We start from the raw sequence: 26333 nt of genomic DNA, 5'->3' as shown, positions 1-26333 counted from the left end.
CTGCACAATTGTGTGGGGAATCATTAAGCTAGGCTATCGTCAGCTCACCAAGAAAATAAATGTTCTGGAATTTTGTCTGTGAATTGGTTTCGCTCGACGGTAGCAAAACTCTCTCCACAAAGGATGACAGCTAAGCTGGTCTAGACCGGCAATATTAACAGAACGGGCTTCTGTTGAGAAGAGCGCAAAACGGAGATAAGTGTGTGCATATTTAATTGCTTCAAACCATCGATATCTGACGCTATGCATTCAATGCATTGAACTGACGCTATGGTGAAGCAGGTGTTAAGGTTGTGCACCAAAAAATTATTCGGGAATACCAAGTGATTCAATAAGTTATAATAAGTTATTGATTTATTTGGGTTCGCGTGCCAGTTGCAAAACTCCCTTCAACTAGGATTGCATTTGCGCTAATATTGATCATAATGAAGCAGTGCTACTCTTTTAGAGGTTGTTGAGATTAACAGAAAGAGTTTATTTCGTTTATTTAGTTACCAAGAAAGTAAATGTCGTTCTGGAATTTTGTATGTGATTTGGTTTCGCTTGTCAGTAGCAAAACTTTCTGCACTAAGGATTAAAATTTCGTAGCATTAATATTCGCAGTTGTAAACAAGCGACTTAAATTAAACTACAGCATAAATGTACGTCAACAATGCGGTCGTGTCTTGGACACAACTTCCTATAATTTTTTTCTTCGAGTTCATGATTCCTTTTTATCAGTGCTTTTAGCTGCGTTTTTGCTTCATTGTTTTTCCTTTTTTCTTGTTCTAGAGCGGACTTATTTTCTTGCAGCAACGTGCGCAGCTCCTCGACTTCTCCAGACGTTTTCCACTTGTATTCTTCCAATAGCAAATGTTTCTCCGTTAGCTGTGTATTTTTGTATCTTTCATTTTGAAGCTTCGTTTCGCTTTCTTTAAGCCTGATTATCCAATTGGCAGTATTTACTTCGTCTGCTTTTTTCGATTCGGAGTGCTGCATCTGCAGGCGCTCGATTTTTTTCTCTAGCGAGATTTTTGTGCTTTGAATAACTGAGTGCGAATTTTTCTCATTTTTGAGTCGTTTCTCTAGCCGACTGATATCTTGAAGCCTTTCTTCAACTATTAATTTTAAGCCAGTTTTTTCGCTAATTTCCCGGTCCAAAATTTTCTCCAATTTCTTGTTTGATTGTTCTATTTCATCAAAATTATTCCGTTTGTTTAATAACTGGCATTTTTCATGTTGAAGGTTTTTTATATCCACCTTCATCTGGCGTTTTTCATTTTCTAGTTCTATAATTCTTCGTTCAAATGCGAGGAATTTAGATTCTCTCCTATTATTAATTTCGTTGCAAATTTCGATCGTACCTATAAGTTTCTGTAATTTATCATCAGCTTGTACTGTTGGAGCAAATTTACCTTTCCATTCGGCAACATCTTTAGAAATATTCTTTTTGAAGTAAATAAATCGTTCTTTCACTTCTCGTGTGAACCGATTATACGATGATATGAAATCCATCGCGATCTCATTATTTTTGTATAATAATATTACAATAATTTGACCGACGTTTGCTTTTTCAAACATTCACCCACTTAAACTCACACTCTTTGAAGTTTATTTCAATAAACATAAAGAAAGAATATATTGTGCAACAGCGAACTAAATTTTATGAGTTTAGAAATTATAATTGACTTGAAAAACCATTCATTGAACGACTACCGCCCCAATTCTTCCACAAAAACGGAACTGTGAAAAGTATTTGTCAGGGTGTTCTTTACAAAGTTTGAAATGCCGAGAGGAAAAAAAATAGAATGGATGACTTTATTTTTTAATCAATTTTTTTCCTCTTCTTCACTCATTAGCTCAAAACAAAATATTCTTCCCGTTTCTCTTAGCGTACCCCCGTAAAACAGCAATACTCTCTCGTTTCAAATTATAGAAAAAAATTATAGGAGGTTGTGTCCAAGATACGACCGCATTGTTGACGTAGAACTACGCTGTTATTTTATATCGTCGTTTGTTTATACCTTCGGATATTATTCTATAATGCTGTGAAATTTTAGAAACAACTGCTTAGTAGAATAATCTCTGAATTGATTTTTTCATTGTAGAATCAGTTGACGATAATTGATTGATGATTCATTCTTGCCCTCGCAAAACAATCGTATGTCGCAATTTATTTCATGTCAATGCATTGAAAATTTACCTCGAAGGCTATTCCGGTGGCCTTTTTCGAAATTGACATAGACTCGGCTACAGTCGATTATATACATGTTGCACCAGCACCATTATTCCATATCTCATAACAACATCAATATATCTTTGGCACCGAATGTAAACAACAACAATGACAACACTTGCAAGTATCAAATATCATGCTACATGTTATTCAGTAATGCCTCAAAGGAATCGCACCTCTAGATATCGTTCGTACAAACTAAGCGTAAACCAAGCGCCAAACAAGCGTTAACCATTGCATGCATACAGAGCCATACATTGGTGGCTTGAAACTACTAGCAATATAAACATTTCTCATCATTTTGCGCTATTCTCAAAAGAAACGCTTCTGTTAATATTACTGGCCTCGAAAAGAGTTGCATTACTTTCTCATACTCAAGAGAAGCGCAGCTGTCACCCTTAGTGGAGGAAGTTTTGCTACTGGCAAGCAAAACCTAATCACATACAAAATTCCAGAACATTTACTTTCTTGATGACTAAACAAGAGAAATAAACTCTTTTTGTTAATAACAACCTCGAAAACAGTAGCAATGCTTCATTATGATCAATATTAGCGCAAATGCAATCCTAGTTGAAGGCAGTTTTGCGACTGGCACGCGAACCCAAGTAACTTATAACATTCCAGTAAGACATTCAAGATGCTTGGTATTCCCAAATAATTTTTTGGTGCACAACCTTAACGTCTGCTTCGCCATAACGTCGGTTTAATGCATTGATGCATTCTCAAAGGCACCAACGAAGCCCTTATGAAGACGGAAAATAAACAATGTTAACCTGCTTGGAAAAAGACTGAATTATGCCACACAGCTTGTACTCTGCTGTAACACCCATCGATGCGAATTCGCTGATGAGTTTGTCAAGAGCGACCGCGTTCATCACCAGCGGGGGGAGCTTGATGTTGGTTGCTGCCTGGGCGTTTACATTTTCGACCGACGCGCCGAAATCGCCTACTTCGCTGTTGTTCGGTGCGGTGTCACATTTGCGAAGGTTCGGTTCAGTGCGAGCGCTTTTCACTGCACCAACACCTCGTGCATCATTAGATGACGCTTACCTCGAAATTTTATTGCCCCTGGCAATGCGTTCGTTTTTTTTTGCAGGGCTCGAGCCTGCCTTCCTCTTCTTCTTGCTCATCGCACACTACGCGAAGCGTCCAATTTATGACGCAGGAAGAAGAACACACGATACGAATAACGCGAAAAACGAACAGAAAAATCAAACGACGATTTCCAAGTTGGATTACCACTGGTGGGGTCCAATCTTAGATCGAAGCGCAGCGAAAGCAAAGTGAACTGGATTACTCAACAGTCCGATGCCGAATGAAAGTTTGCCTCAGCGAGATCCACTGTTTATACTCTAGGCAAGTATTCCCCTTCATTCTTCTTCTGTTCCTTTGTTCACGGAGACTTTAAATCCTACGATTTCCCCTCCGTTGGTCGTCGATAAGTTGCTCGTTATTGATATCTCTGTTCGGGAAAGCACTCAAATGGACAGAACAAATGTATGGGGAAATAGAAACACTTAAAGTTTTCATGAATGTTAACCATTTACAAACCAGGGGATTCTAGTGTATAGCATATTAAACAAATCTTACGGAATTCGTTTAGTATGTAAATTGCCAAAATCCGTTCGCGGCAAAAATAGTTATTAACGTTAACTTTATTTCATAAAAACGTGACCTGTTTTCTGATTTGACACCCTTAATGAAAGACGTAGTTCTACGCCAAAACCAATGAATAACACCGAGACAACAACTAACACTGCTAACAAGAGTGAACGAATGACTCTAAGTTAAAAGCCTTACTTTTTTTGATGATATTTTCTGCAAATATTAGGAGTTTTATTGGAATAATATCTCCCAAAAATCCACATACACTATACCACATACACAAAATCAAATGTTTTCAAAATGAAGACATGTCTTCAACCCTGGCATCTCTGAATGTAATGCATATGCATTCAAGCGTTATTTGGCCACGTGGAAATTATTCTCGATTAAGCCGAAGTATTTGTAATTCAAAAATTAAAAAAAAAACTCACCTTATCAATAACATTTGAAACATCCTCATTCTCCACGGGAACATTCCTCGGGTCCTGTTGCTTTTTTTTCACTCACTGAAATATAATATTTTTTTCCGGTTTTCGAAACACAAAGAGTCCACAAAGTTCCTTTTTTTTCGCTGATACCGACACTAAGCGATTTGTTGCCTGCTACTTCACTTTTTGACTTCACACTCTTGTACACTTGCGTTTTTTTGTTTTTTCCTTTCTTCTCGCTTTATTGTCGCTCACTTTTAATATTTGCTCTATTATCGGAGAGCTGATAAATATTTTGTAATTAAGATGTCTTCGATGGTGCTTCTTCTTGTTTGATGTTCGCGATGTTGCTCTTCGGAAGATAATTTTTGAGCGTTAATAGCTCCTAAACAACTGAACGAAATGGTATGATAAACACTTCATTCGAAAGATAAAATGTCTACGCGTTCTATACTTGTTACTTTATGATCCAAAAACTTGTTTCAATAGTCTTAAAATTGCTTTCAAAACAGGCTATTGAAATCACCAATCGGTATATAAGCGAGCGCCGCTCGGAAATCCACTCAGTTCTGATTGAACAGCGATTGGAGCATTTTGTCGCTGTTGTGGTGAAGCTCTTCGTTTATCATGAAAGCGCGAATGAACGGTGTCACCAAGAGCCTGTTTGTGCACCTTAGGCCAGAAGGGAATCCATCAGGAGGAGAGTGATGCCACAAACGGTTCCCCGGGAAGATCTCGAGGCAGGCGCTACACACACACACGCGCGGAATTCTTTCCGTTTGGATGCCATTCAGCATCGAGAAAGATCCGGAAAATAAGCTGCCAGTTCCTCTGGGAATTTAAAAATGCATTCATGTGACAGAGTTTATTTGAATGTTTTCTATCCATGTAACACTGTGACCAAATATGTTTCAATCAAGTGCTATTAACAGATGGTTATCGAGTTAGCATTAACCACTGGTGGGCTTCCAGTATCGAGGAAAATGTGGAAATATCCAATCGTTACTGAAAATAATCTGCCAATTCCTCTGGGAATTTAAAAATACATTCATGTGAAAGAGTTTATTTGAATGTTTTCTATCCATGTAACACTGTGACCAAATACATTTGGTTTTGTGATTTTTCAATCAATCGCAATTAACAGAATAGCTTCTGAAGATTATTCTTCCCAATCAGTAGGATATTTCCGTATCCAATATTGTATGCGCCCGCAATCGATTATTGCTCAGTCGCTGAAAGTTCCGAACTCAAAGAGTTCATTCCCCTCTAGTTTGCCTTCCAAATTGCCATCGTAAATCACGCCTTCTCTCGATTCAATCACGCACAAAAAGCATACTTAAGCGATATTCTGGTGGTGAGATGCATTCATTTTTCGTGAGGACATCGTCAAGACAACATCGTTGCTGAGGGTGCTGGACGGCGAAGGATCGAGATCTGCCCTGAAACTCAAGCAGTTTGTTTAAACCTGTGAGGGAGCACAGAGAAGCCGATCCTTCAGGAGAAGAGAAGGTGACCATCAAAGCAGCCGCTACACATACACATACACGCACGAATTCTTTCCGTTTGGATGCCATTCAACATCGAGAAAGATCTGGAAAAAAATCTGCCAGTTACTCTGGGAATTTAAAAATACATTCATGTGAAAGAGTTTATTTGAATGTTTTCTATCCATGTAACACTGTGACCAAATACATTTGGTTTTTTTGATTTCAATCGCAATTAACAGGATAGCTTCTGAAGATTATTCTTCCCCATCAGTAGGATATTTCCGTATCCAATATTGGATGCATAAAACGTAACGCTCTCGTTATCGAAGTCCCCCAAATATTCATTCATTCAGAATGAATTCAGATTCAACTTCAAACAAATGATCTCTAAATCAACGATAGTCCTACGTCACCCTTGCGGTTATACCATAGGTATAACCTACCTCCTGTTTTTTTTAAGTACTCGATATGTTTCCATATAATAGATTATGTTTAGTGTTCAAAAAGATCCGTTGGATTTGATAATTATCGAGATCTGTGGCTTTAGGCTTCCTTTGTATGTTGTTCAGAATTTCATGCTTAACGACGCACTGCTTTCTTTATGTGATTAAACTAACTTTTTGCTTATTACGCAGATAAACGGTTTATGCAGTTCTAGTGCAATTGCTAGCGCTAACAGTAATGGAAATACGAGTTGTGCTACTACTCCAAATTCCTCTAACACGACAATTCCTTTCTCATTACATGAAAGAGGAATGAGCATAACAAGTGTGGGAAGCCCCAGCAAAAAGACAACAACCGTTAATCCTTCAACTTGTATGTCGGATACCGTTCGGAAATCCAGATCTCAAGGTACGATATTTGAATGTTAAAAAATATATCTATAACTACCATATATAATTTGTTGATTTTATTAGTTTATTTCACTATTTGAAGGGATTTGTGTTATTGTTATAAAACCATTGAATATCAGGAAATTTAATCAGTCAGGGAAAATCAAGAAATTCATTTACCAATCAGGGAAAAATTGCAATTTGTTACTATATAAATTAGAATTTATAACTATTGCTGTGATTGGGGTGTTGATGATACGCGAAATGTGTATTCAACTAGTCCGGTTCTCTGTGTACATTCACTTCAGTACACTTTTAGCGAATTCGTTTTTTAAACTGAGTTAGTGCCGAACAGACTCTGTGATAAAAAAAATTCAGTTTCACGAATGCGGTGGTTTGTTGGTATGCGTTATATCGAGATGGAAAATGAAAGGAAGATTTTTTAAATCTGTGACGTCACAGATTTTGTTTGTGTATGTTACTATTTTATAATAGTTATTAAAAGTAAAAATAAACAAATTAAATGAACGAACCATTTTTTTCCTAAATCAATGCTAGCGTTTAAAATCATAAGTGCCAGACATTTTAACAGAAACTGAAATTTCAGTATTTTTAAAGTGTTCTAAACTTAATTTCATTTCAATTTTACTTCTCGTTACGTCGACCAAAAACGTAAACGAACAAAGTCAGAGTCACAAAATCTTTTGTTCCTATGACGGATAAACATGTAAAATGAACTTGAAAAATAAATTTGATTGATTCCGTATGACTTAGATTGAGACGAAAAGTTTTCCGCTTGCGTCTTAGTTTGAGACAACTGAAGTTTAGAATACTATTTCTGAAATCAAAGAAAAAATTAAATATTTTAGTTCGTGATATGTTTGTTAAGTCCGAGAAGCGCACTAAAAAGGGGAACGAATCAGATCGTAAATCCCACCCCCTTTTTTTCGTGACGCAACAGCCGAGCATAACAGCAGCCACCCGACCGCGCGGAGGGACCATCATTAGCCTAGTGAAGAAGAAGACACCAAACGTTGCAAGAGAAGCAACAGCAGTAGCATAACCTCAACATCAGTAGCAGTATGAAAACAATTCAACCACATGAGTGGGGGTGCAGTACTCCAGTAGCAGAATAGTGGCACATTCGCATGTGCAGCAATGAAACTAATACAACCAAGTGTACATATTGAAAGGAGTGAATTTAAGAAGAATAAAATGTATATAGCGTAAAGTTCTCAAACATCATGCGCCCACCTTGCATTACTTTGACCCAGATCCAACAGAAGGATTTCCTAAAACACATCCTTAAAGAGTAAAGAGTTTACTTGCTCTTTTCAGAGCATGGAGCGGAGCCACAGGGACTCCCACCAAGAAGATTAAGGCGTGAGGAACACAAGTGTTCCTTCCACGCACCGGTTGTCTCCATAAGTGGAGCAACCATACATATACAGTCCACCCCACAGTTCCCAACAAACGGAACAATGTTCTGTTTTTTTTTCATGATTCGAAAAATGTGATTTGAAAATATGTAATTAGCTTTTGTATATCCTCTTTCAACGTTATTCGTTGGCCCATTCAATTTTGTACCATTTGAGTAACAGACTGGTATGCCTGGTATGTGAACTTCCTATCTTCCTGACTACTAACAAAATCAAAGTTCGACACAACCAACACCCGTAAATCTTTCCACTCTTGTCTGATTTGTTTATATTTGCGACGACAAATGTACAGTGTCGACGTCTGGTGGCGATATCAGTGCTTGGGAGGTAAATTATTCTCTATCAATTCAGAAGGGCCAAGTGCAGTGTAAAAATATAAAAGTTTGAATGAAAATTTTTACTTCATATTGTTTGATTACCTAACACATGTAGTCTTGATACTCACTTAACCGTTTGTCGATGCATTTCCTGTTTGTTCCACAAATAATTACTATTATAATATAAAATCATCAATAAACACAGTTGTCGTTCAATATGTTTCTGCGATATCGATAACCTCTTATTTCATCACAGAAAATTAATATTCGATACGTTAAAGTAAATTTTCATTCATAATTTTGATTTTGAAAGCATGTTTATTCCACCTGAATATCCATCATTATTTTCGCCTCCCAATGGAAGCACGCGAAGCTTAATGCCGTCTGCGCGGATATATTCTTCAAAATCAGAATCCGAATTGGATTACGATTCAAATAATACAAAAGCAGTAGGTTTTCCATTTTCGTAGTCTTTATTTTCAGATTTTCCAAAAATAGTTGTATTGGTGAACCCGAGTGCCAACCTGTGAAACATCTCAGTGCGAAACTAACAGCTTTCCGGGCGAACCTAGTGCGACTCTAGGTCGAAACTGAGTGAATAAAAAAACGTTTTGACAGCAGTTAGTGTGGTACTGGAGTTGAAACTGAACAAAAATGAAATCGCTATAAAATAATCGTCCATTCTGTCGGTACGAGGTTAGGTTACCTCAGAAATTTCAGTCGAATATTTTCCATGTTCGATGTTTGACATTGTTTGCCATTGCTGAAAATTAAAGAGTGTCAAACAAAATAGTGTTTGTACAAATATTAAACCAAATTTCATCCGTCAAAAAGTATCAAATATTTGACCTCCGTACAAACAATGTGCGACCACTTTAAGCACGAAGTGGGATACTCCAAGCTCCAAGGCTGCACGATCCAAAGCATTATGTTTCATGGTTGAAATATTGTTCCCAGTGTTTGGATATCTATCAATATTGAATGATACACAAGTAAGTTTTTCTATTCAGAGCGCGAAGTGCGTAGCGTCGAACTTTTTTATGTTCGTAACTGCGTCACGAATTTCTTCAGTGTTATCGAATCGTTGACCGCCGAACGCCTGTTTCGTCACCGTACTGTTGTGGAGTTTTGAACCGATTAAGAACAAAAGGCCAGGTTTATTTTTTTTTCTATTATAGTGACTTTCAACACATTTCGGCTGGTTCGTCACTTTTACTTCCATTTTTGGAAGAATGTCGGGAGTGAGAATTGAACTCGTGATCTCTGCGTGAGAGGTATGGATAGGCCAGGTTTATTGACGAAAGGAGTGTTCTTCTTCCACGATAATGCGCGGCCCCATTCTGCTCGCGTAACTCAAGAGCAATTGAAAAATTCAAATGGACTGTGTTGGAGCATCCTTCTTACTCCCCAGATCTCGCCCCTAGCGACTATCACTTATTCCCGGTGATGAAACAGGCGCTCGGCGGTCAACGATTCGATAACACTGAAGAAATTCGGGGATTACTAACCCGTGCATTCAGTACCTGCTGTTCAACTTCCTCCAATTACTTCCTCGAGCTTTCTTGCTTGTAAGAAAACTGCTGAAAAACTGTCCAAGCTGCCATTTTGTGTATTGGCAAGTATGTTTCACGACAGCTAGATCGCTCAGAAAGTCTAACGTCACATTGCCTCGTATCAGAGTTAGATTCATAAATCTGAGCTTGATAAAACCACACAAGCTGCATTGTCGTAGATTTCAACGAGTGCATAAACAAAACAACAAAATAGAAACAGATATATTTGAATGTCAATTTTTAAGAGAAATTATGTTTTATGGTTATTTTTTTTAGTTTAGTTTTGAGTTTTTTTTTTATTTTTTCCAATCTTCCATTTTTCGGAGAATGAAAAAAAATCGAATGATCGAACAATGGTTAAAATTTGTAGGTTGATCAGGCTGTTAGGAAAACTCAATTGCTAAAAATTATCTTTCAAAATTGTAGCATTTTCAAATGCAACAACTGAAAAAAAATCAATATTCTTTCACGATCTGAAGTTTTTACTTCATATTTTGGCTTTGCGCTGATGTAAGCAATGCTCGGCAATCCAGTGATGACTCATTCGCGGTATGACAGGCTTCGATGGGCGTGAATAACAATACGTTCGTCGCCCAGCGCAATTCGATTGTGCTTCTTGTGGGATCCAAATGGACTGTCGGTACGCTAAACAGTAATCAGAGAAATAAATGGGAAACAATGATTTTTCACAATACTACATGGGCTGACAAGTCCCGGGATTTTTTAACAGATGGCCCCACTGAAAGATGATCGAGATTCATTTCGAGAGGTTCATCTTTCACCAGTTTATGTGTAAAGTTTCATTACATTTCGTTTATTTGCTCACAAACTACAGTTGTTGAACACATTGAGCTAGCGTCGGTCCCTAGGAGCCGATGTGGAACTGTTTCGTAGGAAAGCGCTGTCTGACTGGGACTGACAGTTACAAAATAAAAAAAATAAAAATATACACGCTTCGTTTTCAAATGTTTTACAAAATATTTCTAGTCAAATTATATTCATACAATAAGTATCTTTGGGAGCCGACAATTATATTGTGCAAACGCTCTTAATGGGGTCTGAATGAAGAGCGCAGCAACAAAAAATCGCGGCTAAACGTTGAAAGTGTCACTACCTGAACATTGGTATGGAGAACTTGAGCTTCAGCTTGGATAGACTGTACAATTCGTAGTTGCTCTCCGTGATTGACCTGAAGCAACCAAATTGCCCAAAGAACGCATAGAATGACGCTTGGGACTATCTCAGGTAAGTGATGTGATTATAAGCCCTATTCCAGAAGACGAGACGAGCAGACGAGCGCTCGTCTCGTTTGTTTCCACATTCCAGAAGCCGAGCTCGACTTAAAACAGACGAATAGCTCATATGGCACGGTGACCGTTCGGTCGCGCTCGCCGATGAATCAGTAGAGTCGTCTAGTTTGTTTGGTATGTTTGTTCACCTTAAAAATAAAAACATGTTCTCACATCTGACATCACTGATCCTACCGAGAAAAAGTGACAGAAGTCTCTCCAGTCTACCAAATAAAACATTTCAATGAAACTCGTGTATTGGAATAGGATATTTTGCTCGTCTCGACAGTGACTGAAGCCGTTTTCTGGAATAGAGTCCTATGTTAACGCGAACTGTCTAGTGATGTCTAAATTTTTCATTTATTCGATTATCGATTAATCGTTGGGACATTTTTCAATATTCGATTCATTCGAATAATTGTCTTTCAATATTCGATTAATCGAACGAATATTTTTTTCTTGAAATAATCACGTATCACGTTGTCATTCTGGTCGCGTGAACTATCGGGTTGTCGATGTTAAATGGTTGGATGAAAAATGTTGGATAAAAAAATTATATAGCCTTATTCTTAGCAGAAAAATGCATTAAACCTGAGAAAGATTCCTTTTTTAATTAATCGCGATTACAGTGACAATTATTCGATGTATTCATATTTTGATTTCAAATTATTCGATACAAAATTAATCGATTACAATTTCAGATATTCGATTATTTGAATTAATCGAACGATTAACCGACGTCTCTAGAACTGTCGACCACTCGTCTAAACGAAATCCCGAAAATCTTATATTCATTACATTCATCAAACATTATTAGTGAACTTGACAAAGTAACAGAGGAAATTCGTCTAACATTAACCAGACCTGTGATGTATTTCGTTGTTTTTCGTGTCTACTCATTATTGAACTTCAGTCCCGAATGCGGAGCATTGTTTTTGGGAAACTTAACAAGGTAACCGAGAAAATTTCTTTTCAATTAATCGGACCTGTGTTGTGTTTCGTTATTTACAATGTCTACTCTTTATCTAACTCAAAACGCAAAGACAGAAAATTATTTTTGGGAAACAATATAACCAAAATTCCTTTAAAATAAATCGGCCCGTTGATATTCTTCATTCTTGATTCAACCTATGTTTAAACTATTTGTTGCCATATTGAAAAATCAAATTGTACTTTGTTATTCATCGTGCCTACTCTTTTTCGAACTAAAATTCCGACGACGGAAAATTATTCTTGGGAAACCTGAGGTAATCGAGAAAATTCCTTTAAAATTAACCGGACCGGTGATATATTTCGTTATTTATCGTGCCTAGTCTTTATCAAACTCTAATCACAACGTCAGGAAATTTATCTTGAAAACCTGACAAGGTAACCAAAAAAAAACTTCTAAAATTAAAGGGTGTGTCACATCAATTTGCATCACGGAAAAAACGCTGTAGAAATTCAATTTTTAGGAATTATATCTTCAGCTTTCGCTTATAATCAGATAAGAGTGTATAGATCACGTTGGCCATGCTTCACTGTCAAAAAAGAGCGTCGTGAATTAATGTGGGATCCAAATGGACTGTCGGTACGCTAAACAGTAATCAGAGAAATAAATGGGAAACAATGATTTTTCACAATACTACATGGGCTGACAAGTCCCGGGATTTTTTAACAGATGGCCCCACTGAAAGATGATCGAGATTCATTTCGAGAGGTTCATCTTTCACCAGTTTATGTGTAAAGTTTCATTACATTTCGTTTATTTGCTCACAAACTACAGTTGTTGAACACATTGAGCTAGCGTCGGTCCCTAGGAGCCGATGTGGAACTGTTTCGTAGGAAAGCGCTGTCTGACTGGGACTGACAGTTACAAAATAAAAAAAATAAAAATATACACGCTTCGTTTTCAAATGTTTTACAAAATATTTCTAGTCAAATTATATTCATACAATAAGTATCTTTGGGAGCCGACAATTATATTGTGCAAACGCTCTTAATGGGGTCTGAATGAAGAGCGCAGCAACAAAAAATCGCGGCTAAACGTTGAAAGTGTCACTACCTGAACATTGGTATGGAGAACTTGAGCTTCAGCTTGGATAGACTGTACAATTCGTAGTTGCTCTCCGTGATTGACCTGAAGCAACCAAATTGCCCAAAGAACGCATAGAATGACGCTTGGGACTATCTCAGGTAAGTGATGTGATTATAAGCCCTATTCCAGAAGACGAGACGAGCAGACGAGCGCTCGTCTCGTTTGTTTCCACATTCCAGAAGCCGAGCTCGACTTAAAACAGACGAATAGCTCATATGGCACGGTGACCGTTCGGTCGCGCTCGCCGATGAATCAGTAGAGTCGTCTAGTTTGTTTGGTATGTTTGCTCACCTTAAAAATAAAAACATGTTCTCACATCTGACATCACTGATCCTACCGAGAAAAAGTGACAGAAGTCTCTCCAGTCTACCAAATAAAACATTTCAATGAAACTCGTGTATTGGAATAGGATATTTTGCTCGTCTCGACAGTGACTGAAGCCGTTTTCTGGAATAGAGTCCTATGTTAACGCGAACTGTCTAGTGATGTCTAAATTTTTCATTTATTCGATTATCGATTAATCGTTGGGACATTTTTCAATATTCGATTCATTCGAATAATTGTCTTTCAATATTCGATTAATCGAACGAATATTTTTTTCTTGAAATAATCACGTATCACGTTGTCATTCTGGTCGCGTGAACTATCGGGTTGTCGATGTTAAATGGTTGGATGAAAAATGTTGGATAAAAAAATTATATAGCCTTATTCTTAGCAGAAAAATGCATTAAACCTGAGAAAGATTCCTTTTTTAATTAATCGCGATTACAGTGACAATTATTCGATGTATTCATATTTTGATTTCAAATTATTCGATACAAAATTAATCGATTACAATTTCAGATATTCGATTATTTGAATTAATCGAACGATTAACCCACGTCTCTAGAACTGTCGACCACTCGTCTAAACGAAATCCCGAAAATCTTATATTCATTACATTCATCAAACATTATTAGTGAACTTGACAAAGTAACAGAGGAAATTCGTCTAACATTAACCAGACCTGTGATGTATTTCGTTGTTTTTCGTGTCTACTCATTATTGAACTTCAGTCCCGAATGCGGAAAATTGTTTTTGGGAAACCTAACAAGGTAACCGAGAAAATTTCTTTTCAATTAATCGGACCTGTGTTGTGTTTCGTTATTTACAATGTCTACTCTTTATCTAACTCAAAACGCAAAGACAGAAAATTATTTTTGGGAAACAATATAACCAAAATTCCTTTAAAATAAATCGGCCCGTTGATATTCTTCATTCTTGATTCAACCTATGTTTAAACTATTTGTTGCCATATTGAAAAATCAAATTGTACTTTGTTATTCATCGTGCCTACTCTTTTTCGAACTAAAATTCCGACGACGGAAAATTATTCTTGGGAAACCTGAGGTAATCGAGAAAATTCCTTTAAAATTAACCGGACCGGTGATATAATTCGTTATTTATCGTGCCTAGTCTTTATCAAATTCTAATCACAACGTCAGGAAATTTATCTTGAAAACCTGACAAGGTAACCAAAAAAAACTTCTAAAATTAAAGGGTGTGTCACATCAAATTGCATCACGGAAAAAACGCTGTAGAAATTTAATTTTTAGGAATTATATCTTCAGCTTTCGCTTATAATCAGATAAGAGTGTATAGATCACGTTGGCCATGCTTCACTGTCAAAAAAGAGCGTCGTGAATTAATCCTGTGCACTCATTTCGAGAATCCGGAGTTGTCACATCGGGACATCGGTAAGATGCTGGGAATTGTCCAATCCACGGTCAGCAGAGTACTAAAACGATACTTCGAGAACCTAACCATCGACCGGAAGGTGAAGAACGGCAAAAATGGATGCTCCGTCAGTGAAAAAGATCACAAGCGCGTAGTTAAGTAGTTTAGACGTGATCCGAGAAGTTCGGTCCGGGATGTCGCCAATAAGCTGAATTTGTCAAGTTCATTCGTCCAGCGGACCAAGCAGCGGGAGGGCCTGCGTACATACAAGGTTCAGAAGGCTCCTAACCGCGACGAAAGGCAAAACATGGTGGGGAAGACGCGAGCCCGGAAGCTGTACACCGAAATGCTGACGAAGCCGCATTGCCTGGTAATGGACGACGAAACCTACGTCAAAGCGGACTTATATTGGGCGATTATGAAGCAGGCCCTCCGGAAGAACCCAAAAGTTGTCAAATCGGAGGCGGACTTCAAGAGAAAATGGATTTCTGTTCAAAAAAAACTACAACCTGACGTTGTACAGAACCTTATGGACGGGGTAAAGAGGAAGGTGCGAGCATACGGGCTTGGGCTCGAAGTATGAATAAAAAGAAAATGCCCAAAGTTGTTTAATAGTTTTTATTTTACTGTCTAAAATTTTCAAAAGGATCGGTCTACTGGGCGAATTTCTACAGCGTTTTTTCCGTGATGCAATTTGATGTGACACACCCTTTATCTGACAGGTGATCCATCCTGCTACACTTTCTCGAACTACAATCCCGACGACGGTAACGAATTAAATTAAACTAGCTGACCCGGCAAACGTTGTTCTGCCATATAATTTATTTCTGGAGAATATTTTTGGTTAGCAAAAAATAACGAATAGATTTCAAGTTTGTATGTAATCGTTCAGATCTGTAAAATTGATCCAAATGATGATTTCCACTGCGAAACATACATATGCGTACCTCTTATTTCCGAATTTTCACTTTCTATTTTAAATATCTTTCTTTTATATATAAAGAAATGCATAGTCATTTTTTTCTAATCATCTTAAATATTTTTCAAAGTAGTCTATTGTTCTAATTTGGGTGAAGACAAACTCACAAAATATATGGATGACACAGATGTGATCAGCCGTTCTTCCGTGATGATATTTTACACGTACGTGGTAAAATCCTCCTTTTATATATATAGATATGCATAGTCAATTTTTTCGAATTTTTCTAGTCATCTCAAATGTTTCCCAAAGTAATCTATCATTGTAATTTGGGTAAAGATAAACTCACAAAATATATGGATGACGCAGATCTGATCAGCCGTTTTCCTGTGATGATATTTTACACGTACGTGGGAAAATCCTTCTACTGCCTGAAAATCTACCTACTCTTTTTCGAACTAAAATTCCGACGACGGAAAATTATTCTTGGGAAACCTGAGGTAATCGAGAAAATTCCTTTAAAATTAACCGGACCGGTGATATATTTCGTTATTTATCGTGCCTAGTCTTTATCAAACTCTAATCACAACGTCAGGAAATTTATCTTGAAAACCTGACAAGGTAACCAAAAAAAACTTCTAAAATTAAAGGGTGTGTCACATCAAATTGCATCACGGAAAAAACGCTGTAGAAATTTAATTTTTAGGAATTATATCTTCAGCTTTCGCTTATAATCAGATAAGAGTGTATAGATCACGTTGGCCATGCTTCACTGTCAAAAAAGAGCGTCGTGAATTAATCCTGTGCACTCATTTCGAGAATCCGGAGTTGTCACATCGGGACATCGGTAAGATGCTGGGAATCGTCCAATCCACGGTCAGCAGAGTACTAAAACGATACTTCGAGAACCTAACCATCGACCGGAAGGTGAAGAACGGCAAAAATGGATGCTCCGTCAGTGAAAAAGATCACAAGCGCGTAGTTAAGCAGTTTATACGTGATCCGAGAAGTTCGGTCCGGGATGTCGCCAATAAGCTGAATTTGTCAAGTTCATTCGTCCAGCGGACCAAGCAGCGGGAGGGCCTGCGTACATACAAGGTTCAGAAGGCTCCTAACCGCGACGAAAGGCAAAACATGGTGGGGAAAACGCGAGCCCGGAAGCTGTACACCGAAATGCTGACGAAGCCGCATTGCCTGGTAATGGACGACGAAACCTACGTCAAAGCGGACTTATATTGGGCGATTATGAAGCAGGCCCTCCGGAAGAACCCAAAAGTTGTCAAATCGGAGGCGGACTTCAAGAGAAAATGGATTTCTGTTCAAAAAAAACTACAACCTGACGTTGTACAGAACCTTATGGACGGGGTAAAGAGGAAGGTGCGAGCATACGGGCTTGGGCTCGAAGTATGAATAAAAAGAAAATGCCCAAAGTTGTTTAATAGTTTTTATTTTACTGTCTAAAATTTTCAAAAGGATCGGTCTACTGGGCGAATTTCTACAGCGTTTTTTCCGTGATGCAATTTGATGTGACACACCCTTTATCTGACAGGTGATCCATCCTGCTACACTTTCTCGAACTACAATCCCGACGACGGTAACGAATTAAATTAAACTAGCTGACCCGGCAAACGTTGTTCTGCCATATAATTTATTTCTGGAGAATATTTTTGGTTAGCAAAAAATAACGAATAGATTTCAAGTTTGTATGTAATCGTTCAGATCTGTAAAATTGATCCAAATGATGATTTCCACTGCGAAACATACATATGCGTACCTCTTATTTCCGAATTTTCACTTTCTATTTTAAATATCTTTCTTTTATATATAAAGAAATGCATAGTCATTTTTTTCTAATCATCTTAAATATTTTTCAAAGTAGTCTATTGTTCTAATTTGGGTGAAGACAAACTCACAAAATATATGGATGACACAGATGTGATCAGCCGTTCTTCCGTGATGATATTTTACACGTACGTGGTAAAATCCTCCTTTTATATATATAGATATGCATAGTCAATTTTTTCGAATTTTTCTAATCATCTCAAATGTTTCCCAAAGTAATCTATCATTGTAATTTGGGTAAAGATAAACTCACAAAATATATGGATGACGCAGATCTGATCAGCCGTTTTCCTGTGATGATATTTTACACGTACGTGGGAAAATCCTTCTACTGCCTGAAAATCTGCCTACTCTTTTTCGAACTAAAATTCCGACGACGGAAAATTATTCTTGGGAAACCTGAGGTAATCGAGAAAATTCCTTTAAAATTAACCGGACCGGTGATATATTTCGTTATTTATCGTGCCTAGTCTTTATCAAACTCTAATCACAACGTCAGGAAATTTATCTTGAAAACCTGACAAGGTAACCAAAAAAAACTTCTAAAATTAAAGGGTGTGTCACATCAAATTGCATCACGGAAAAAACGCTGTAGAAATTTAATTTTTAGGAATTATATCTTCAGCTTTCGCTTATAATCAGATAAGAGTGTATAGATCACGTTGGCCATGCTTCACTGTCAAAAAAGAGCGTCGTGAATTAATCCTGTGCACTCATTTCGAGAATCCGGAGTTGTCACATCGGGACATCGGTAAGATGCTGGGAATCGTCCAATCCACGGTCAGCAGAGTACTAAAACGATACTTCGAGAACCTAACCATCGACCGGAAGGTGAAGAACGGCAAAAATGGATGCTCCGTCAGTGAAAAAGATCACAAGCGCGTAGTTAAGCAGTTTAGACGTGATCCGAGAAGTTCGGTCCGGGATGTCGCCAATAAGCTGAATTTGTCAAGTTCATTCGTCCAGCGGACCAAGCAGCGGGAGGGCCTGCGTACATACAAGGTTCAGAAGGCTCCTAACCGCGACGAAAGGCAAAACATGGTGGGGAAAACGCGAGCCCGGAAGCTGTACACCGAAATGCTGACGAAGCCGCATTGCCTGGTAATGGACGACGAAACCTACGTCAAAGCGGACTTATATTGGGCGATTATGAAGCAGGCCCTCCGGAAGAACCCAAAAGTTGTCAAATCGGAGGCGGACTTCAAGAGAAAATGGATTTCTGTTCAAAAAAAACTACAACCTGACGTTGTACAGAACCTTATGGACGGGGTAAAGAGGAAGGTGCGAGCATACGGGCTTGGGCTCGAAGTATGAATAAAAAGAAAATGCCCAAAGTTGTTTAATAGTTTTTATTTTACTGTCTAAAATTTTCAAAAGGATCGGTCTACTGGGCGAATTTCTACAGCGTTTTTTCCGTGATGCAATTTGATGTGACACACCCTTTATTTGACAGGTGATCCATCCTGCTACACTTTCTCGAACTACAATCCCGACGACGGTAACGAATTAAATTAAACTAGCTGACCCGGCAAACGTTGTTCTGCCATATAATTTATTTCTGGAGAATATTTTTGGTTAGCAAAAAATAACGAATAGATTTCAAGTTTGTATGTAATCGTTCAGATCTGTAAAATTGATCCAAATGATGATTTCCACTGCGAAACATACATATGCGTACCTCTTATTTCCGAATTTTCACTTTCTATTTTAAATATCTTTCTTTTATATATAAAGAAATGCATAGTCATTTTTTTCTAATCATCTTAAATATTTTTCAAAGTAGTCTATTGTTCTAATTTGGGTGAAGACAAACTCACAAAATATATGGATGACACAGATGTGATCAGCCGTTCTTCCGTGATGATATTTTACACGTACGTGGTAAAATCCTCCTTTTATATATATAGATATGCATAGTCAATTTTTTCGAATTTTTCTAATCATCTCAAATGTTTCCCAAAGTAATCTATCATTGTAATTTGGGTAAAGATAAACTCACAAAATATATGGATGACGCAGATCTGATCAGCCGTTTTCCTGTGATGATATTTTACACGTACGTGGGAAAATCCTTCTTTTATGTGTAAAGATATGCATAGTCAATTTTTTTCGAATTTTTCTAATCATCTCAAATATTTCCCAAAGTAATCTGTCATTGTAATTTGGGTGAAGATAAACTCACAAAATATATGGATGACGCAGATCTGATCATCCGTTCTTCCGTGATGATATTTTACACGTACGTGGGAAAGTCCTTCTTTTATATATAATATGAAGATAATGAAAGAATTTAAAAAATGAGTAATCAAAGAATTGAAAGAAATAAAAATAAAAAAGACGGGTGGGTAATGTCGGGGACATAACCGGAGTGACGTAGTACTATACAAAGGGGACAGCTTTTGTTAAAGATATATTTTAAATATGTTGTTTTATTTTCTTCTCCTACGTGAACCTGAAAATCTACCTGAAAAATGGATCAGTTTACTGTTTACTCTATATGAATATGTTGATGGTTCTGAAAAGAACCTTTGGTGTTGTGTTTTTGTTATCACTCGATATTCCCATCTTGTTCGGTTAAACCTTCTTGTTTTGCTATTGCGTTTGCCACTCGCCACAGCTTTCACAGTTGGAAAATCTCTTCCCATCCAGCTTGTGACATGTTGTTCAGTAAGATATATTTAATGCGACGTGCCGGAGAAACACTTTGCCACTCACTGAAACTAATTGTTGCCTTGATGAGCGCCGAGCCAAAGCTGCTCTGTTCTTGATGCGGGTTTTCTGATTGTCGTGAGCAGCTTTGCAAGCCAACTCGAGCACTCCGACGGCCGAAACTCTATAATCGCTGTTAGGTATATTGGTGCTCCGGCACCAATCCGTTCGGCCTAGTTACCCTTGCGGAGCAATCAGTGAATGCGACCAACAGGGAACTGGAGACCTGCACGGTTCGAGTGAGACTTTGCCTTTCCCTTAACTTGTCCTCCTTTGTTACGTCCACGATGCCGATGCCGTACAACCACACGGGTTTACGGTTCGAAAGAAAATAAGATATTTTTTTGGGGTCCGCGTGTTTTATACTCTAGCGGTACACACTCACAGGATAGAGACAAATCAGCAGACTCAGCCAGAGGGGCGAGTCCAACGAGACGAACGAATGAGCGTTAAAAGGGAGCGATGGCAAAAAAATACATTCATTACGATTTGTTCGCTCGTTGGATTCACATGCAGGCTAAAAAGGGTCCTTTTCAGGTTCACAAAATTATCTTCAATCTAAAGAGTTTATTGTTTTGTTATCACTCAATATCCCCATCTTGTTCGGCTAAACCTTTCTGTTTAGCGATTGCATTTGCCACTCGCCACAGCTTTCACAGTTGGAAAATTTCTTCCCATCCAGCTTGTGACATATTTTACAGTAAATTACATTCAATGGCACGTCGCATTACCACCACTCAGTATCGGATTGGAGGTAATTTTAACCTGTAATTGAACATTTGCGCGATGACAGTGGTACAATGTCGACTTTCAATGTGGGGTCATAATTTGGACCCCGAACTCTATGTTTACAAAAATGTCCAACTAAATATGTCGCATTACAGGTCAGTCCAATTAGCTAAATGTCGAGATAATTGTAAATTAATGTACTTTCAATCTAGAAGCAATTTAAGAATTGGTGAAAATCAATAAGCTCAGAACAACTGCCAAATTCACATACTCATCATATCCTGGCAAACAAATTATGAAAAAATCAATTTGTGTTTTATTATTATTTTGGATATTGTTTTAGAAAGCATTGAACTGTATTTCTTAAACTCTTTTTTGGAAGGTTTAATGGCCCTGAAAAGCGCCTTGTTTTATGGAATGATTCCAATTTAGAAAACTTAGTACTCGTGGTTTTGAAAAAAAAACCATTTCGATAAGTTTGTATAAAGAACAAACTTTTTTCTTCTGCTACTTGATGCCGTTATGCGATTGCGTTTGCCACCCGCCACTCGCTGCAACTGCCTGTTGTCTTGATGTCCACCGAACCGAATGTGTTCTGTTCCGAATGCGGGTTTTCTTATCGTCACGAGCAGCTTTGCTAACTCGATCACTTCGGCGGCCGAAACTTTATATCGCCGGCTAGGTGGACTGGTGCACTGGTACTAACGCGCTCGACCTAGCTACCCTTGCGGGGAACTCCAGATCAACACGGTTTGAGCGGGATTTTGCCTTTCCCTTCACTTTTCCCCCTTTACCATGTCCAGACATGGCTGCTTGGGTTGGTTTGTTGATGTGTTGTGATGCGAACCGATGTGGTGTACGGTTTGAACGAGAATGATCGTTACGGCAGCGGAGCGGGGATTTTTAAGCTGACTGGCTGGCTCGAGAATTACGCATGTGTGAGACTGCGACCAATGTTTCGTTCATTTTTTTCTTTTTCCTTTCCAATCGTGGTTCATTCTATTTCGCTGCTGCTCTGGTTGCCCGTTTTGGTCGGTTCGATTTGAGGAGCACAAAATGGACCAATCAAAAATGGACACATAGTGCATTTTGACAATGCTTGATATTTCACAATTATTCAATTATTTATCTCAAGAAAAATGAAATGTTATTCGTTATGATAGATGCGTAGATATATTTCCTATCAATTGATGCAAAAACCTTTGCGATCTATTGAGAAATGCTCGAGTTATAAGCGTTCCAAATCTTGCATTTTTTCCTACTTGTTCAGTGCCTAGATTTCCATTTCACCCCCTATATCTTCCGGTTAGACGTAGTCCTACGTCAAAAAAACAAAAAAAAAAGAGAGAATTGAAGAATTAAAGTTTTGAAGAAATAAAAACTAAACAATCAAATAATTTAAATAATGTGCGCATGAAATAAATCAAACTTATCTGACACTACTGCACGCTCAGCCCATGTCGATGTTGTGACACTACGACTAAAGGCCGTTTTATATTATCCAGCACGTAGCGTAAACGGCACGTACCGACACCGGCAAACAAATACATGATGTATTCATATCATCAGGCATAGCAACTTCTCTGTACGGACCGGCAGCGCAGACGGAGCGGAGAAATGCTACTGGTGATTAAACCGATGTCGTACCGAAGAGCGACGAACACACCCATACCACGAACTTCGACGTTTGAGGTGCTACTCGCTCGTGTAGTTCGTGCCCGGCACCTGCAAAAATTCTTTTCGAGAATTCCTTCATGCATTTGTCTGAAACTGTGCTGTGTATGCCCGGAGCCGTTCCGCTATATGTACGAATACACATTTGAAACACACGCAACAATATTTGTCTTGCATGAAACGTGCCTGATAATGTAATATTACCTTAAAATGGATGTGTATCGGACAGAGAGCACACTAACACAAACGAGCGGAACAAGACGATAGAGTTTTCACATTCACATATCACTCGTCTTGGATGCATTCGTTGCGACAATACGCGTTCTCTATCGGTGCGATTTACTCCGGTTAATATTAGGTGCTTCCGTGTTATTTCGTTAAAAACTTACCGGGAAGGTATTACCGGATTGGAACTACATCTCCTAACCGGTAAATAAACTGTTATCACGCGCGGGGGATAGTGATTTTATCCCGAATATATTGTCGGTAAGTGAAAGAAAACACAGTGAACATATGCCATAACTCTTGTTTATATTTACTATTCATACATCTGATCCAAACCCGTGTTACCACTTCAGTTGACACGCGCCTTTAAGGTGCGTTTCCATCAGTTCAACTAACTGATATAAATTTGAATTTAGAACTGCGAAAGAATTAAGTGAATAAAAAGTGAAGTCTTTCGAGTTGTAATCGGACTTTGTTTCGCGAGTATTTTACTCTTTTATATCGAGTGTCGGCAGAAAAACAAAACCCAACAGTAGTCCCCCCCCCCTCACTCCTCATGAGGATCCTGGGGATCCCGGCCCAACAAACAAAATTGAAGGGTCATATACGGAACGTACCTTTCCCGAATATGGTGATTCCAATGGCGATTACGGTGAATTGCAAATACTGCGACTGGAGGGTGTGTCAAAAGCACTCCCTAAAAGACCTTTCGAGATACGCAAATCAGTATAGACATTCTTGCGCACCAAAATTGTTGACGCGAGGCCCGAAAATAGAGGGGCTTCCTACATCATAAAAATGCGGAATCAAAAGCTTATCGATACCATCAAAATAATGACCAAACTTATTGATGGAACGGAAATAAAAATAAATGACCACCCCACACTGAACCAATGTAGGTGTGTCGTCTACTGTCCGGAAACCACTAGCTATAAGACGGAAGAGATAAAAAAAGAGCTACAAGATCTTAACTCTTTGATCTTTGAGACGTCCGAAGAATCACCAAAAAAGTAGGCGACATGGTAGTACCTACACCCACTTTGATCCTGACTATTAGTAGAACCGTGGTACCGCAAACCATCAATTTTGGTTGTATCAGAGTTCTAACCCGGCCATACTATCCAACACCAATGTTGTGCTACGGTTGCTATGATTACGGTCACCCTCGGAAGCGTTGTCCTACCGAAATCCCAGTATGTGGCATATGCTGTGGTAATCACCCAATTACTCCAGAGACCCCAGGCAAAGCTAATCCCTACTGTAAACACTGCTCAAGCAACTCACACGCGGTAAGTAGCAGGAAATGTCCAGTTTACATGAAAGAGTTCGAAATTCAGCACCTCATGGTAGGCCAGGGTATCGGCTACCCAGCCGCTAGAAGAATGTACGACTCGTCCCACCGAACTAAGACCACTGCTGCCGTAGTCACCGAAACAACGATGCTCGCTTTGCAGAACTCAACACTAAATTTGAACGATTACTTTCCGAAACTACGAAGAAGGACCAACAAATTAAACTCCTCCAACAGGAAGCTACGAAACGTGATAAGAAAATGGATGCCCTCATAACGGCAATGAAAGCAAAATTCAAACAAATCGCCGAGAAGGATGCGCGGATTGCTGAGTTGGAGGCCCTCCTAAACGCCCCTAAACCCCCTAAAACCATAACTGCCTCGAAAAACCAGAGTACACCAACGACGAAAGAATCCAAAAAGAAATTTGTTTCAATTGAAAAAACCTCGACCAGCAACATCACTAGTAACCTGATAACATCCAACCGCAGATCACGATCCCGATCTTCTCAACGATCAAACTCGCAGAAGCGTGGCAAGGAAGGACGTCGGACCTCCAGAGCTCGCTTCTTGCAATAATGGTACCACACAAAACAATTCATCGTTCAACAAACCTGCCCCCAAAAAGTACAAGAAATGCACATCGCCTACAGCCGACCAGGCCATACAAATCTCTGACGAAGAGGCAGAAAACTCTCAATCAGTCAGAGATTTCGGCATGGACTTCAACGTCTCTTCTGATCCAGAAGACGATGAAACACGGGAACATATGGAGATTTTGCCGTAACTTGCAGTAGGAATGTCCTCTCCAGTCAATAGACAGACAAAAGACCACAATTGAGCAATCATCAATTGTCCTCACACGTAACAAAGCGAAAAGCCACACTCGAAAGCACAGAGAGGACAATGCACACACCCAAACCGACGATACGAACTCCCATTTCACCACTGACAACACAACCTTGGGTAGCCGAGGCCCTGCCAGTGCGGAAGTCTTTGGAGGACCGGAACTGACAGACAACCCTCGACACCCAATGGAAACAAGCGAGACGGACAAGCGGGTTTTACTCCCGTATTCCTCGCAGGACAGCGAGGGAAGCATGAATATACAAATCGAAAGCGAGACGGACGGGAAACACATCAGGAAGAACACAGTCCTGGGTAGCCGAGGCCCCCCTAGTGCGGAAGTTATAGGCAAACCGGAACTAGGGACCACCCCCCGGCGCAAGGATTGCGGAGCGAATGACCGCTACAGTAGATAAACGGAAACACAACTCGCGACAGGCAAAGACCGGCAATTCCACAACACCTTCAAAACCATCAACACTTCTTTCCGCGGCTCCCTCACCTCTGCCTACAGCGGGGTTCAATCAGACTGCTTCTGTCGGTGAAGCTCTGTCGGGGTCCGCAACTCGCCTAACAAGCTCGAACGTCCAATCGCCAAGCTCACTGCTGTCACCTGACCCAGTACCACAGCGGAACCTCAGAAACAGCCACCTTACAGGCTCAACGCTAGCCATCCAATGGAACATGAACGGCTACTTCAACAACTACTGCGATATAGAACTTCTGGTTCAGAAGTACTGCCCAATTGTGTTAGCCATCCAGGAAGTCCACAAAGCCGATAACATCAAACTTAACAGATCCCTAGGTGACCGATACAGATGGGTCCTAGGCGTGCACTCCAATTTTTATCATTCCGTCGCAATAGGAATTCGTTAACCGTTTCAGTTCACCGAAGTGAGTCTATGCACAGAGCTTCCAGCGGTTGCAGTGAAAGTTCACCAACCATTTTCGGTGACTATCGTTTCACTATATTTACCAAATCCGAGAATCCTCGACCTACGAAATGAGCTCATTAACACACTGCGCAATATCACCGGTTCAACCCTCGTCCTAGGAGACTTTAACGGACACCACGAGACGTGGGGAAGTCCCAACTACAACCAGCGTGGAGTTACCATCACAGAAGCCATGGAGGAGGT

General features: G+C 39.1%; 1 protein-coding gene across 13 annotated transcripts in view; it reads left to right on the top strand.

Moving 5' to 3' along the window:
• The window catches only part of LOC129761766 (syntaxin-binding protein 5), a 722498-nt gene that overhangs the window by 386966 nt on the left and 309199 nt on the right, over positions 1 to 26333 (top strand). Inside the window, exon 14 of one of the 13 annotated variants that reach the window (XM_055759521.1) lies at positions 6371 to 6587. The exons of the other annotated variants lie outside the window; for them this stretch is intronic. Coding sequence (XP_055615496.1) covers positions 6371 to 6587 — 217 coding nt within the window. The remainder of the gene's footprint in view (positions 1 to 6370; positions 6588 to 26333) is intronic. 13 annotated transcript variants of the gene reach the window in all.

Source organism: Toxorhynchites rutilus, chromosome 1, assembly GCF_029784135.1.
Source record: "Toxorhynchites rutilus septentrionalis strain SRP chromosome 1, ASM2978413v1, whole genome shotgun sequence".
In the NCBI taxonomy this organism is placed as follows: domain Eukaryota; kingdom Metazoa; phylum Arthropoda; class Insecta; order Diptera; family Culicidae; genus Toxorhynchites; species Toxorhynchites rutilus.
This window is presented reverse-complemented; position numbering and strand designations above follow the sequence as displayed.